Source organism: Anomaloglossus baeobatrachus, chromosome 2, assembly GCF_048569485.1.
Source record: "Anomaloglossus baeobatrachus isolate aAnoBae1 chromosome 2, aAnoBae1.hap1, whole genome shotgun sequence".
In the NCBI taxonomy this organism is placed as follows: Eukaryota; Metazoa; Chordata; class Amphibia; order Anura; family Aromobatidae; genus Anomaloglossus; species Anomaloglossus baeobatrachus.
The window spans coordinates 675,121,026-675,135,505 of record NC_134354.1 but is presented as its reverse complement, the minus strand read 5'-3'; the positions used below and the strand labels follow the sequence as shown (position 1 = coordinate 675,135,505).

Here is a 14,480-nt window from a genome sequence, read left to right as displayed (position 1 = left end):
AATTAACATCACAGCACCGCCCATAATCTAAACCCTGCGCGCACGTCACCACCGGTGACACTGGGCACAGTGCTCATCCACGAGAGATGAGCACTGGGCATGCGCGGGGATGGCTGTAGCAGTGGGCGGCGTCCAGAAGTATAGAAATCGGCGATGGGGGCGGCATACAGGAACAGGGGGCAGAATAACGGCCATCAGGCAGCCCGCCCCCGTGACACATTTAGAGATTCAGAAGCCAAAAAGGTACCTCGATAAACTTTTTTTGGGTCAGAAAGGGGGCACTATAATAACAGGGACCTTTCTAGAATGCAGCCCAGGAGCTGCAGAGGGGGAATCTGTTAGGTTTTAGTCGAAATTTCTGCTGACAGGTTCCCTTTAAAGTTGAAAGGATCTGAAGAGTTTGTTATTTTGACCCCCTTTGGTGCTTTAAAAACAATTCTGTTCCATTGTCTGAATAAATTGTAAAATGGTACTCCTAAATATCTAGGAATTGAGGGCAGTCTGGAAAGTTCTCAAAGTAGCCACTTGCAGTGGAAAACGCAAATGTGAGAGTTGTGCTCCAATATCCTCTGGTCCTGATTCCAGAAAAAATTTTTTTTTAGGTTGTATGGATCTATCCACCAGTTCAGTTTTTGGTTCTTTAGGTTTCTTAAACTACAGACCCTAAAAAGGTAAAAGATGCTTTTTTTTAGCCTGAGCAAGGGGAGGCTTTTTCCATGTTGTTAAAAACAGCCCAAAAAAGGAATAAAGACGAGCCCAGGCCACTGCCAGAATACAACTCAGCCATCACATGCAGATCATGTCACATCAGATGCAGAGCGTTTTTAAAGAGCCTTTGTACAGCCAGTAACATGGAAAGTCCTCTATATTTCCTTTACAGATGACAGATCTGAGTGGGGACTTTTTTTGTGAGTTGAGCACTTACATTAGGGTTGCCACCTACATTTCCAAAACTACGAGATTCACGTGAAACCCCCAACAGGTACATTCACTATAACAGGTCAGCACAGTTACTCAGGACTCTTTTCGGCCTGTGTTCCGCAGGGTCCATCTTTTCAAAAAGGTGCACCAAACAGCTGATTACTGCACTTTTGTGCTTGTCTAAAAAAGACAGACCACCAAACCACAAGCCAGACAGGAGTTCAAAGTGACTCCCTCTACCTCATTAAAGCAAATTTTTCATTGGGAATTTTGTCTGAAACATTTTTTGAAAGCTTTACACATAGTCCCCAGTGTAAGCACTCAGCATAAAGCGCAGGATGTGAGCCGCACCCTACTGCGATTTTTGGGAGGCAAAAGAGCAAATCAACAGCAGTGGAACACTTCGATTTATTCATTTTTTATGCCGTTCACCTTGCAAGTAATTAGGTGACTATCCCTAAAATCAGTTTTTTTTCATGTTTGGCCACTACAAATTTAAAAAAAAAAAAAAACAAAAAAAAACTTTTGAAGGCTATAGTTCTTTTTCTGCTGACAGCCACATGAGGGATTGTTCCTATTTTGCGGGATGAGTTGGAGTTTTTAGTGGTACAATTTTGGGCCACAATATAATTTTTTTATCACTTTCTATTAAAAGAGACCACATTTTATATTTTTTCTTATGAGAAGGGGGAGAAAGGGGGGGGGGGGGGGGGGGGGAAGAGGGTAAGCCAGAGCGCTTTCCAGAGCCTTTGTGCTACCATTAATGAGAAAGCCCCCAATATTTTCATTAACAGATGAACCAGAGTGGGAGTTTAGTTTTCTTTTGTGTGGGTTAAGTTGAATACTACTGGTGGTAATTTGGGGTACAGAACACTTTTGATCAGTTCACATTTATCCTGTGGTCTATGCTGAGAACCTACATTAGGTCTTCCATCTACATCTCAAAATACATGATTCAGGTGAAACCCCAGACAAATCCATTCTCTATGAGGCAGCAGTTACTCTGTTTGGCTTCTGTTAAACGCACTTTTGTACATGTTTGTGCATGCTTACAAACATGGACACTGCCGGACCACAGGCAAGACAGGAGTTCAAAGTGACGACTCCTGCTTCATTACAGTGAATCATTTGTGAATTTTGTCCGAGTCACGTTTTTTTCATAGATTTACAAGTAAATCCTAGTGTAAGTACTCAACGTAAAGCGCAGGTTAAATGTGAGCAGCTCTTTACTGCAATCTTTGGGAGGCAGAACAAACAAGTCAACATCAGTTTATGAATTGGCTTTATTTTTTATGCCGTTCACCTTGATTTATAAGTATTTGGTTGGCTTTATTCCTCAGGTCAGTATGATGATAGCGACACTAAATATATATATATAGGTTTTTCTATTTAGGTTTGGCAACTATCAAACTAAAATTGGAAGTAACCATCCTAAAAGTTAAATGGATTTTTAACAATCCTTTACAAATAACTTAGGATATATATGCCAGATCAGAATCCCAATTTGCAGACAGTGTTCCCCCGTGGTCCCCACAAAGCTTCTCATGAGCCAGATCAGACACCCCATACTTTGCACTGACGAGGGGCAAGCACCCCGAAACACCGTGTCTGCAAATTGGGATTCTGATCTGGCATATATATCCTAAGTTATATGTAAAGGATTGTTAAAAATCCACATTTAGGATCGCTACTTCCAATAGGTGGCGCTGTTCATTGAATTAGCAATTCAGAAATTTATTTTTACGCTGTTTAAAGTGTCGTAAAAGAGAAGGCAGCTTTAGTCTTCAGGTGACTACAATCACAATGAATTTATTATTATTATTAATTATTATTATTATTAATAATATATATATCCATACTGCATATACCTTGCACTTAACTTGTCAAGAGCTCTGGAATGTTTTATTCTTGGATAATGAAGTGAGGAAAAAAAAAAAAAACAAAAAAAAAAACAAAAAAACTTTTGTTGCCCTTTGGAGTCATTCTGCCTTGCTGAATCCTTCAGCTGGTTCCATCTATATCTCTCTATGTATCTATATATAGAGTGTGTATGTTTTGTTACTTTTACAACATAACATTTTTTAGAAAATTGTTTTCACATTGCTGTATTCTGGAAGCTATAGCTTTTTTTTTTTAGTGTTTTTATTTTTCCGCTAGCCGAGCTGTATGGCAGCTTGTTTTAGAGTTGACTTTCAGTGATGCCATTTTTATTTACATATGACTCCCGTTTTATTCCACTTTTTTGTCAGCTGTATGATTAACAGTGTTATGGCTATAATTTTTCTTCCAGTGTTCACTTCAGGGGTTAACTGGCGTTAACAGTTTTATAGATCAGGTTGTTCCAGATGCGGCAATACCAATACCAAATAGGTGTATTTTGATTTTACATAAATTTTTTATTTTTTTAAACACTTAGTTCCTATATTGGACATTAGCTTTTATTACACTAATTGTTGGTATAATGTATTCAATGCACCAGTGGCATTAAAATTAATCCCGTTGTTAGTTACAAAAATCTTTTGAGATGGCAGACCCTTACCCAAGCATTCCTCATAATGTAAACTTAAGTTGCCCTACAGTGAAGTGATCACAACAGGAGACGTGCCCGCCAGAACTCACTCAGCATATGACCTGCCGGACAGGGATCTCCAGATACTAGATTTCTCATCCCTTCATTATGGAGCAATAAAAGGAACGAAAAGGCAGAAGGTGCAGGCAGTGTGCATACTAGCAGCAGAAAATGGCCTGTAAGGATGAGTGATACTGCCCCGCAGGGAACCATCAGAGCTCTGCAGGCCAACTTCTGCTTTCCAGAATAGCTGGAGCAAGACCACAGAGCTCTGTGCAGTAGAGAGGACAACTGTACCTGCTCCAACTTTATCACAGGACCCGGCTACTACAAAGTACACCTCTATAGTCCCAGTTTGGAGAAGTACAGAAAAATACTAGGAAGGGGGATGATCTTTAAACCTCAATGTCCTATTCTTATTAGGTCATAGGGGGCACACTTGCATTTTCCTAACGTATAAAAGAATTGCATATAAAAGACTGAACTTGCACTGAGTTTAGGACATATCACACAGTCACAAATGCTGGAGAAATGGACTTCTAAGATATAGGGAATAATTGGTACATTAGCCTGCGTAATAAAACCAACAGTGCCGCTGAACTGTGGAAAATGTACTAAATCAAACATTTGTTAAATCCCTGGCATTAGGAACAAATACAAAACTGGATATAAATATGGACTCCATCATCCTATGTATATTAAAAAAAAACAAAAAAAAAAACGAAAAAAGGTAACATTTTTGACTTACAGCCAGGCACCAGTGTACTCCAAGGTGAACAGGCACTAACAATACATCCGCAGAAAAAACATCCACTTTCTTCGTCCATCGTTTAACTGCCTGAAAGCCAGCACATTTTAACTTTGGGAAAAAAAAGGTGTTGAATGCATGAACTTTTGGCAAGCCTTTCCGTTTACTTCTTTCCATCAGAAGATTCATGTAGAAGTTTATTACCTGTATATAAAAAAAAAAAAAAGCTGTCAGCAGATCGCAAATCGCATAAGGTCAGAGTGGATGAAATAAAAAGAATGGCAGCAGGTAAGTATAAGGTTACAGATTAGAGATTTATGGCTGGAGTGATTCTTTAACCCCTTCACGACCATGGACTGATATATCCGTCATGGAGCGTGTCCCGTTAAGCCCCGCCCCGTTTTCAACAGCTGACATGCGTGCCTGCATGTTGCAAGTGGAATCGCTTCCACTCGCAACAATTAACCCCTTAAATCTCGCTGCCAAAGTCTGGCAGCGAGATCTATATGCGCGAGGCCATGTTTTTTTACTTACTGCCGCCCCCACCTGAAGTCACGTGCGTGATCACGTGACTTTCGGTGGTTGCCATCGTAACACAGGGTCATGTGATGACGCCTGCAGCTATTAAGTTTCACTTTCGTTTTCCCTCGGCCGAGAGCAGAGAGAAACCGGAAGTGACTGAATCTGCCGTTTACAGCTGTATAGCTGTGATCAGCAGATAGATAAGAGCGATTGGATTGCTGATCGCTATAGCCCCCTAGGGGGACTAGTAAATAAAAAAAAAAAAAACAGTAAAAGTTCAAATCACCCCCCTTTCCCCCCATTGAAAATCAAAGGGTTAAAAAATATATATACACATTTGGTATCGCTGCGTTCAGAAATGCCCGATCAAAATATAAAATAAATTAATCTTATTGGTAAACTGCGTAGTGGAAAAAAAAATTACAAACGCCAAAATTACGTTTTTTGGTCGCCGCAAGTTTTACGCAAAATGCAATAACAGGCGATCAAAACGTAGCATCTGCGCAAAAATGGTACCATTAGAAATGTCATCTTGAGACGCAAAAAATAAGCCGTCACTGAGCCATAGATCCCAAAAAATGAGAACTCTACGGTTTTCGGAAAATGGCGCAAAGCGTGCGCCACTTATTGGACAAGCTTGTGGATTTTTTTTAACCCCTTAGATACAAGTAAACCTATACATGTTTGGTGTCTAGAAACTTGCACCGACCTCAGGCATCATACCCACACATCAGTTTTACCATATAGTGAACACCGTGAATAAAACATCCCAAAAACTATTGTGCCACCACACTTTTTGCAGTCTTTCCACACTTGGAATTTTTTTGCTATTTTCCAGTACACCATATGGTAAAACTTATGGTTTCATTTAAAAGTACAACTTGTCCCGCAAAAAAGCCCTCATATGGCAAGATTGAAGGAAAAATAAAAAAGTTACGTCTCTCGGAAGAAGGGGAGCAAAAAAAAAAAAACAAAAAAAAAAACGCAAAAACGGAAAGTACCCTGGGGCTGAAGGGGTTAATATGTATGCTACAGTTATCAGTTGATATTGAAAGCACTCCTGTCCCATCGACAATAAAATAAAAAAAATTGGAAAACCCCTTTAATTCCAATATGTACCCTGATAAGGCCAATGACTGGCCAAAGTGGTCATCTCCTTTAACCCCTTCATCCCCAGGCGATTTTCTGGGGTTTTTTTATGCTCCCCTTCTTCCAAAAGCCGTAACTTATTTTTCGGTAAATCTTGCCATATAAGGGCTTGTTTGCGGGATGAGCCGTACTTTTAAATGAAGCCATAAGTTTTACCATATATAGTGTACTGGAAGCCTGCCAAAAAAAAAAAAAGTGCAATTGCAGAATAGTTTTTGGTATATTTTATTCAGTGTTCTCTATATGGTAAAACTGATGTGTGGGTGTGATGTCTCAAGTCAGTAAGAGTTTGCCGACGCTAAACAAGTATAGGTTTACCTTTAAGGTGTTAAAAAAAAAAAATTCACAAGTTTGTCCGGAAAAAAAAAAAAAAAAAAAAAAAAAGTGGCGCACTTTGTGCCATTTTCCAAAACCTGTAGTGTTATTTTTCAGGATCTATGGCTTAGTGACAGCTTATATTTTGCGTCTCGAGCTGACATTTTTAACGGTACTATTTTTCGGCAGATGCTACGTTTTAATCGCCAGTTACTGTATGTTGCACAAAATTTGCAACAACCAAAAAACGTAATTTTGGCGTTTGGAATATGACGCTACGCCATTTTCCGATCAAATTCATTGATTTTATATTTTGATAGATCGGGAGCTTCAGAACGCGGCGATACGAAATGTGTGTATTTTCTCTTTTAACCCTTAAATTTTTAATGGGCTGAACTGGGGGGGGAAAGGGTGATTTGAACTTTTAGGCTATGTGAGCACTTACCGGATTTTTCGCGGATTTTGCCGCGGATTTGCTGCATGTTTCGCTGCAGAAAATGTTCATAACATCTCTGCAGTGAATCACCAGCAAATCCTATGGAGAAAAAAGAAGGGAATTTTGTTACTTACCGTAAATTCCTTTTCTTCTAGCTCTTATTGGGAGACCCCAGACGATTGGGGTATAGCTACTGCCCTCTGGAGGCCACACAAAGCACTACATTAAAAGTGCAAGGCCCCTCCTCCTCTGGCTATACCCCCCCCGTGGTATCACGGGTTCTCCAGTTTTAGTGCCAAAGCAAGAAGGAGGAAGCCAATAACTGGTTTAAACAAATTAACTCCGAATAACATCGGAGAACTGAAAAACCGTTCAACATGAACAACATGTGTACCCGCAAACAACAAAAAAACATCCCGAAGGACAACAGGGCGGGTGCTGGGTCTCCCAATAAGAGCTAGAAGAAAAGGAATTTACGGTAAGTAACAAAATTCCCTTCTTCTTCAGCGCTCTATTGGGAGACCCAGACGATTGGGACGTCCAAAAGCTGTCCCTGGGTGGGTAAAGAAATACCTCATGTTAGAGCTGCAAAACAGCCCTCCCCTACGGGGGTGTCACTGCCGCCTGCAGGACTCTTCTACCTAAGCTGGCATCCGCCGAAGCATAGGTATGCACCTGATAATGCTTGGTGAAAGTGTGCAGACTGGACCAGGTAGCTGCCTGGCACACCTGTTGAGCCGAAGCCTGGTGACGTAATGCCCAGGACGCACCCACGGCTCTGGTTGAGTGGGCTTTTAGCCCTGAAGGAACCGGAAGCCCCGCAGAACGGTAGGCCTCTAGAATTGGTTCTTTGATCCATCGAGCCAGGGTGGCTTTAGAAGCCTGCAACCCCTTGCGCGGACCAGCGACAAGGACAAAAAGTGCATCGGCACGGCGCATGGGCGCCGTGCGGGAAATGTAGATTCTGAGTGCTCTCACCAGATCTAGCAAACGTAAGTCCTTTTCATACCGGTGAACCGGATGAGGACAAAACGAAGGCAAGGATATATCCTGATTAAGATGAAAAGAGGATACGACTTTAGGGAGAAACTCCGGAATAGGGCGCAGCACTACCTTGTCCTGGTGGAACACCAGGAAGGGAGCCTTGGATGACAGAGCTGCCAGCTCAGACACTCGCCGAAGCGATGTGATCGCAACAAGAAACGCCACTTTCTGTGACAGCCGAGAAAAGGAAACTTCCTTCAGAGGCTCGAAGGGCGGCTTCTGGAGAGCAACTAGTACCCTGTTCAGATCCCATGGATCTAACGGCCGCTTGTACGGGGGCACAATATGACAGACCCCCTGCAGGAACGTGCGCACCTTAGAAAGACGTGCTAGACGCTTCTGAAAAAACACGGATAGTGCCGAACCTTGCCCTTTAAGGGAGCTGAGCGACAAGCCCTTTTCTAACCCCGATTGCAGGAAAGAAAGAAACTTGGGCAATGCAAATGGCCAGGGAGACACTCCCTGAGCAGAGCACCAGGATAAGAAAATCTTCCACGTTCTGTGGTAGATCTTAGCCGAATTCGACTTTCTAGCTTGTCTCATTGTGGCAACGACTCCTTGAGATAATCCTGCAGATGCTAGGATCCAGGACTCAATGGCCACACAGTCAGGTTCAGGGCCGCAGAATTCTGATGGAAAAACGGCCCTTGGGACAGTAAGTCTGGTCGGTCTGGCAGTGACCACGGTCGACCGATCGTGAGATGCCACAGATCCGGATACCACGACCTCCTCGGCCAGTCTGGAGCGACGAGTATGATGCGGCTGCACTCGGATCTGATCTTGCGTAGCACTCTGGGCAAGAGCGCCAGAGGCGGAAACACGTATGGGAGCTGAAACTGCGACCAATCTTGAACCAAGGCGTCTGCCGCCAGAGCTCTTTGATCGCGCGACCTCGCCATGAATGCCGGGACCTTGTTGTTGTGCCGGGATGCCATTAGGTCGACGTCCGGCACTCCCCAGCGGCGACAGATTTCCTGAAACACGTCCGGGTGAAGGGACCATTCCCCTGCGTCCATGCCCTGGCGACTGAGGAAGTCTGCTTCCCAGTTTTCTACGCCTGGGATGTGAACCGCGGATATGGTGGATGCTCTGTCCTCCACCCACATTAGAATGCGCCGGACTTCTTGGAAGGCTTGCCGACTGCGCGTCCCTCCATGGTGGTTGATGTATGCCACCGCTGTGGAGTTGTCCGATTGGATTCGGATCTGCTTTCCTTCCAGCCACTGTTGGAAGGCCAGTAGAGCAAGATACACTGCTCTGATCTCCAGAACATTGATCTGAAGGGTGGACTCCTGCGGTGTCCACGTCCCCTGAGCCCTGTGGTGGAGAAATACTGCTCCCCACCCTGACAGACTCGCATCTGTCGTGACTACTGCCCAGGATGGGGGCAGGAAGGATCTTCCCTGAGACAATGAGGTGGGAAGGAGCCACCATTGTAGGGAGTCCTTGGCCGTCTGGGAAAGCGAGACTTTCCTGTCCAGGGACGTTGACTTCCCGTCCCATTGGCGGAGAATGTCCCATTGAAGTGGGCGCAGATGAAACTGCGCAAAGGGAACTGCTTCCATGGCTGCCACCATCTTCCCTAGGAAATGCATGAGGCGCCGCAAGGGATGCAACTGGCCCTGCAGAAGAGATTGCACCCCTGTCTGTAGTGACCGCTGCTTGTTCAGCGGAAGCTTCACTATCGCTGCTAGAGTATGAAACTCCATGCCAAGATACGTTAGTGATTGAGTCGGTGATAGGATCGACTTTGGAAAGTTGATGATCCATCCGAAAGACTGTAGGGTCTCCAGCGTAGCATTCAGGCTGTGCTGACATGCCTCTTGAGAGAGAGCTTTGACCAATAAATCGTCTAGGTAAGGGATCACCGAGTGTCCCTGAGAGTGCAAGACTGCTACCACCGCCGCCATGACCTTGGTGAAGACCCGTGGGGCTGTTGCCAGACCAAATGGCAGAGCTACGAACTGAAAATGGTCGTCTCCTATCACAAAACGTAGAAAACGTTGATGTTCTGTAGCAATTGGCACGTGGAGATAAGCATCTTTGATGTCTATTGAGGCAAGGAAGTCTCCTCTGGACATTGAGGCAATGACAGAACGCAGGGTTTCCATCCGGAACTTCCTGGCGTGCACATGTTTGTTGAGCCGTTTTAGGTCCAGAACAGGACGGAACGAGCCGTCCTTTTTTGGAACCACAAAGAGATTGGAGTAAAACCCTTGCCCTTGTTCCTGAGGAGGGACTGGGATCACCACTCCTTCCGCTCTTAGGGAGCCCACCGCCTGCAGCAGAGCATCTGCTCGGTCTGGATGTGGGGAGGTTCTGAAGAACCGAGCTGGAGGACGAGAATTGAACTCGATTCTGTACCCGCGAGACAAAATGTCCGTCACCCACCGGTCTTTGACCTGTGACATCCAAATGCCGGAAAAGCGGGAGAGCCTGCCCCCGACCGGCGATGCGGAGGGAGGGGGCTGGAAGTCATGAGGTAGCCGCTTTGGAAGCGGTACCTCCATTTGCTTTCTTGGGGCGCGTGTGAGCCCGCCACGAATCTGAGTTTCTTTGCGTCCTCTGAGTCCCTTTGTACGAGGTAAATGGTGTCTTGCCCGAACCTCGAAAGGACTGAAACCTCTGCTGCCACTTTTTCTGCTGAGGTTTGGTTGTTCTGGGTTGTGGTAAAGAGGAGTCTTTACCCTTAGACTGCTTAATGATATCAGCCAATGGCTCGCCAAACAGTCTCTCTCTAGATAAAGGCAAACTGGTTAAACATTTTTTGGAACCAGCATCTGCTTTCCAGTCCTTTAACCACAAGGCTCTGCGCAAAACTACCGAATTGGCGGACGCCATTGAGGTGCGACTGGTAGATTCTAGGACCGCATTGATAGCGTAAGACGCAAACGCCGACATCTGCGTGGTAAGGTGCGCCACTTGCGGCACTGCTGGATGTATGATAGCATCCACTTTTGCTAAGCCAGCTGAAATAGCCTGGAGTGCCCATACGGCTGCGAATGCCGGAGCAAACGACGCGCCGATAGCTTCATAGACAGATTTTAACCAAAGGTCCATCTGTCTGTCATTGGCATCTTTAAGTGAAGCGCCATCCTCCACTGCAACTATGGACCTAGCTGCGAGTTTGGAAATCGGGGGGTCTACCTTTGGACACTGTGTCCAGCGCTTGACCACCTCAGGGGGGAAAGGGAAACGCGTATCTTTAGATCGTTTAGAGAAACGCCTTTCTGGGTGAGCGTCGTGCTTCTGGATTGATTCTCTGAAGTCAGCGTGATCCAACAAAGCACTCAATTTACGCTTGGGATAAAGGAAACGAAACTTCTCCTGCTCCGCAGCCGCCTCTTCTGCTGAAGGGGCTGGGGGAGAAATATCCAACAGCCTATTGATGGCTGAGATAAGGTCGTTTACCATGGCATCCCCATCAGGGGTATCCAGGTTGAGAGGGGTTCCAGGAATGGATTCCTGATCACTCTCATCAGACACATCACAGGGAGACTGATTGCGCTGAGACCCTGAGCAGTGTGATGACGTCGAGGGTCTTTCCCAGCGAGCTCGCTTAGGGTGGCTGGGGCTATCATCTGACTCATAATCCTCGGCCTGTGAAGCCGGGGACTCCCCTGTGGGCTGGATTAATTCCAAGTGAGGGGGACCTGAGGACAGAGGCCTCGCCGTGCCCAAAGACTGAGCCCCATGCATAGATTGCAAGGTTTCAAGTATTTTTGCCATAGAGACAGACATATTATCAGCAAAAACTGCAAAGTCTGTCCCTGTCACCGGGGCAGGACTTACAGGCGTCTCAGCCTGGGTCACTCTCCCTCCTGACTCCGGCTGGCGAAGCAGCACCGGGTCGGAGCATTGCACACAATGGGGGTCATCGGAGCCTGCTGGTAGATTAGCCCCACATGCAGCACACGCAGTATACACAGCCCTAGCCTTGGCAGCCTTGCGTTTTGAGGATGGCATGTTGTTGCTTCCACAGAGTGATCTGGGAGATGCAGCCAGAAGCGACCTTACAGTGCAAGAAATACAATATCTCTATATCCTACACAGTACACCAATACACCGTGAGGCACTAGAGGGACCAGCACAGAAAAATCGCTTACCGCCCGCTTAAAAAGCGGGTGTGTGGTCGCCAGATAGCCCCTAGTCCAGGTCTCCCAGAGCCTTGCGTCCTTCCTCCAGCCAGACTGCATGTAATGGCTGCCGGCGTCCTGAGAGAGAAGGGGGGCGGGCCCTGGGCGTTCCTGGCCAAGAGCGGGAAGCCTGCTTCCCTCTGTGCCTAGTGTGAGGGCTGGAGCATGTAAATCAGGCTCCAGCCCTCGTCGCTGCTAGCGAACAGCGTCTCTCCCCTACCCTGAATGACAGGGTGGGGGCGGGAACGAATCGGAGCTGCCGGCGTCCTAGGCCCAAAAAGCCGGGGACTCAATTTATAACCGCCGCCGCCGTAAAAGCGCGGACGGCGGATCCCCGGCGCACCACAAGTCACAGCAGCGCCGCCCGGTCCAGAGGGGGTCGGCGCTGCGTTCCCATACACAAACAATCCCCCAGTAATCTGTAGGGACACTAGCTCCAACGTTGCGGTCCCCGGCGCACTACAACACCCAGCCAGCCCGGAGTGTGTCTGTGCCTGCCGGGGACACAGAGTACCTGTATGATGCAGGGCCTGTCCCTGATCGTACTCCTGCTCCGTCTCCATCAGGTTCTAATGGGTCTGTGGATGGAGCCCGGCGTCAGAGCTGAGAGGCCGGCAGGATCCCACTTCCACAGAGCCCTACCAGGGGATGTGGAAGGAAAACAGCATGTCAGGCTCCAGCCCTGTACCAGCAATAGGTACCTCAACCTTACAACACCATCCAGGGGTGAGAAGGGAGCATGCTGGGGACACTATATGTGTCCTCTTTTCTTCCATCCGAAATAGTCAGCAGCTACTGCTGACTAAAATCTGTGGAGCTATGCATGGAATGTCTGACCTCCTTCGCACACAAAGCTAAAACTGGAGAACCCGTGATACCACGGGGGGGGTATAGCCAGAGGGGGAGGGGCCTTGCACTTTTAATGTAGTGCTTTGTGTGGCCTCCAGAGGGCAGTAGCTATACCCCAATCGTCTGGGTCTCCCAATAGAGCGCTGAAGAAAAATCCTGTGCGCACTGGGCGGAATTTGACAGCTGCATGTTTTGCTGCGGGAATCCCGCAGCAAAAACAAGTGCATGTCACTTCTTTTCCGCACATCGCTGCGGGATTTCACTCCATTGACTCAATGTTAATCATGAAATCCCGCAGGGAATAACGCAGGCAGCAAATTCTGTGCGGTTCACTGCGTTTTCCTGCGTTATTCCCTGCGGTATTTTGCGGTTTACCTCCGGTAATGTGCATCACTTGCTTGCGGTTTTGCAGGGAAGTGATGTCATTACAGGAAGAGGAAGCCGTGCAGAGAGTAAACACACACAGATCACAGACACAGACACATCACAGACACAGAACACATAGACACAGACACATAGAACACACATAGAAAGAAAACGGAAATATAGAAAAAAAAAAAAAAAAAAAAAAAAAAAAAAAAAAAGAACGTGGGCTCCGCTGCATATTTACCTTCCAGCCGAGGTAAGCACACAGCGGCGGCCCGGTATCCTCAGGCTGGGGAGGGAGAGGGGCAGGGTTAATGTCCCCCGCCTCACTCCCCCTCCCGCAGCCGAGAATATCAGCCGCAGCTGCCCCGGCACTGTCGCATCCATTATGCGGCACTGCCGGCGTGTCCTCGGCTCTTCTTGCCACCGTGTAGCAGTGGTGACAAGGTGACAAGGTAATACAAGGGGTTAATGGTGATGGGGGACCACCGCCATTAACCCCAGGCTTGATCATGGCAGCGTCTGTGACAGCTGACATGATCAACCCGTAAGTAAAGTGAAAAAAACACAGACACCGAAAAATCCTTTATTTTAAATAAAACCAACAAGCCTCGTTCACCATTTTATTAACCCCCCCCAAACAAAGCTCCGGCGTAATCCACCGCTCCGACATCCACAGCTCCGGCTCCGACGTCCTGCACTGCTTCCATCCAGCCGCGACTGTCACAGACAGGCTGAATGCAGCAGACAGCAGAGGTAATTATCGGTCATTTCCCACGGCCGGTAATGTGAACTCACTGCCGACCGTGGGAAATGTAGCGATCTGTCATCTATCTATCTATCCCTCTGTCTGTCTATCTATCTATCCCTCTATCTATTCTTCTGTCTATCTACTATCAGAATTAAATGTATTTTTTTTTTTTTTCTTCAATGTGCTTTATTGCATTGAATGCAATAAAGCACATCCCAACCCGCACGCGGCAAAACCGGGGCAATACCGCGAATAATACCGCGGTAAAGCCGCGGCAAACCGCATGCGGTTTTCGGGTGCGGTTTCCCGCGGTTTTTTACCGCGGGTGCGGTAATCTTTGAGAGGATGCGGAATTTTCTCAAGAAAATTCCATTTCCCAGTGCGCACATAGCCTTAGGGGGTTTTTTGTTTTTTCTTTAAAAACTTACTACTAGCCCCCTTATGGGACTATAAAGATCAGCTGTCTGATCGCTCTTCCATTTCTCCAGATCACAGCTACACAGCTGAGATCTGGAGAAAAGCTGCTTAAGGCTATGTGCGCACTAGACCGTTTTACCAGCGGATTTACCCGCGGATTTGCCGCAGAAATTTGAGAAAGATTAGAAATCTTTCTGCAGACATTTCCCAGCAAAACCTGTGTGTAAAAAAAAAAAAAAAAAGGATTTTGTTACTTA

General features: G+C 46.6%; 1 protein-coding gene across 2 annotated transcripts in view; it reads right to left on the bottom strand.

Annotated features, from left to right (window-relative positions):
• Nucleotides 1-14,480, bottom strand: part of SENP1 (SUMO specific peptidase 1) — a 114,843-nt gene that overhangs the window by 22,824 nt on the left and 77,539 nt on the right. For both annotated transcript variants that reach the window (XM_075337145.1, XM_075337146.1), the window contains exon 14: nt 4,239-4,442. In XM_075337145.1, the coding sequence (XP_075193260.1) occupies nt 4,239-4,442 (204 nt within the window). The remainder of the gene's footprint in view (nt 1-4,238; nt 4,443-14,480) is intronic.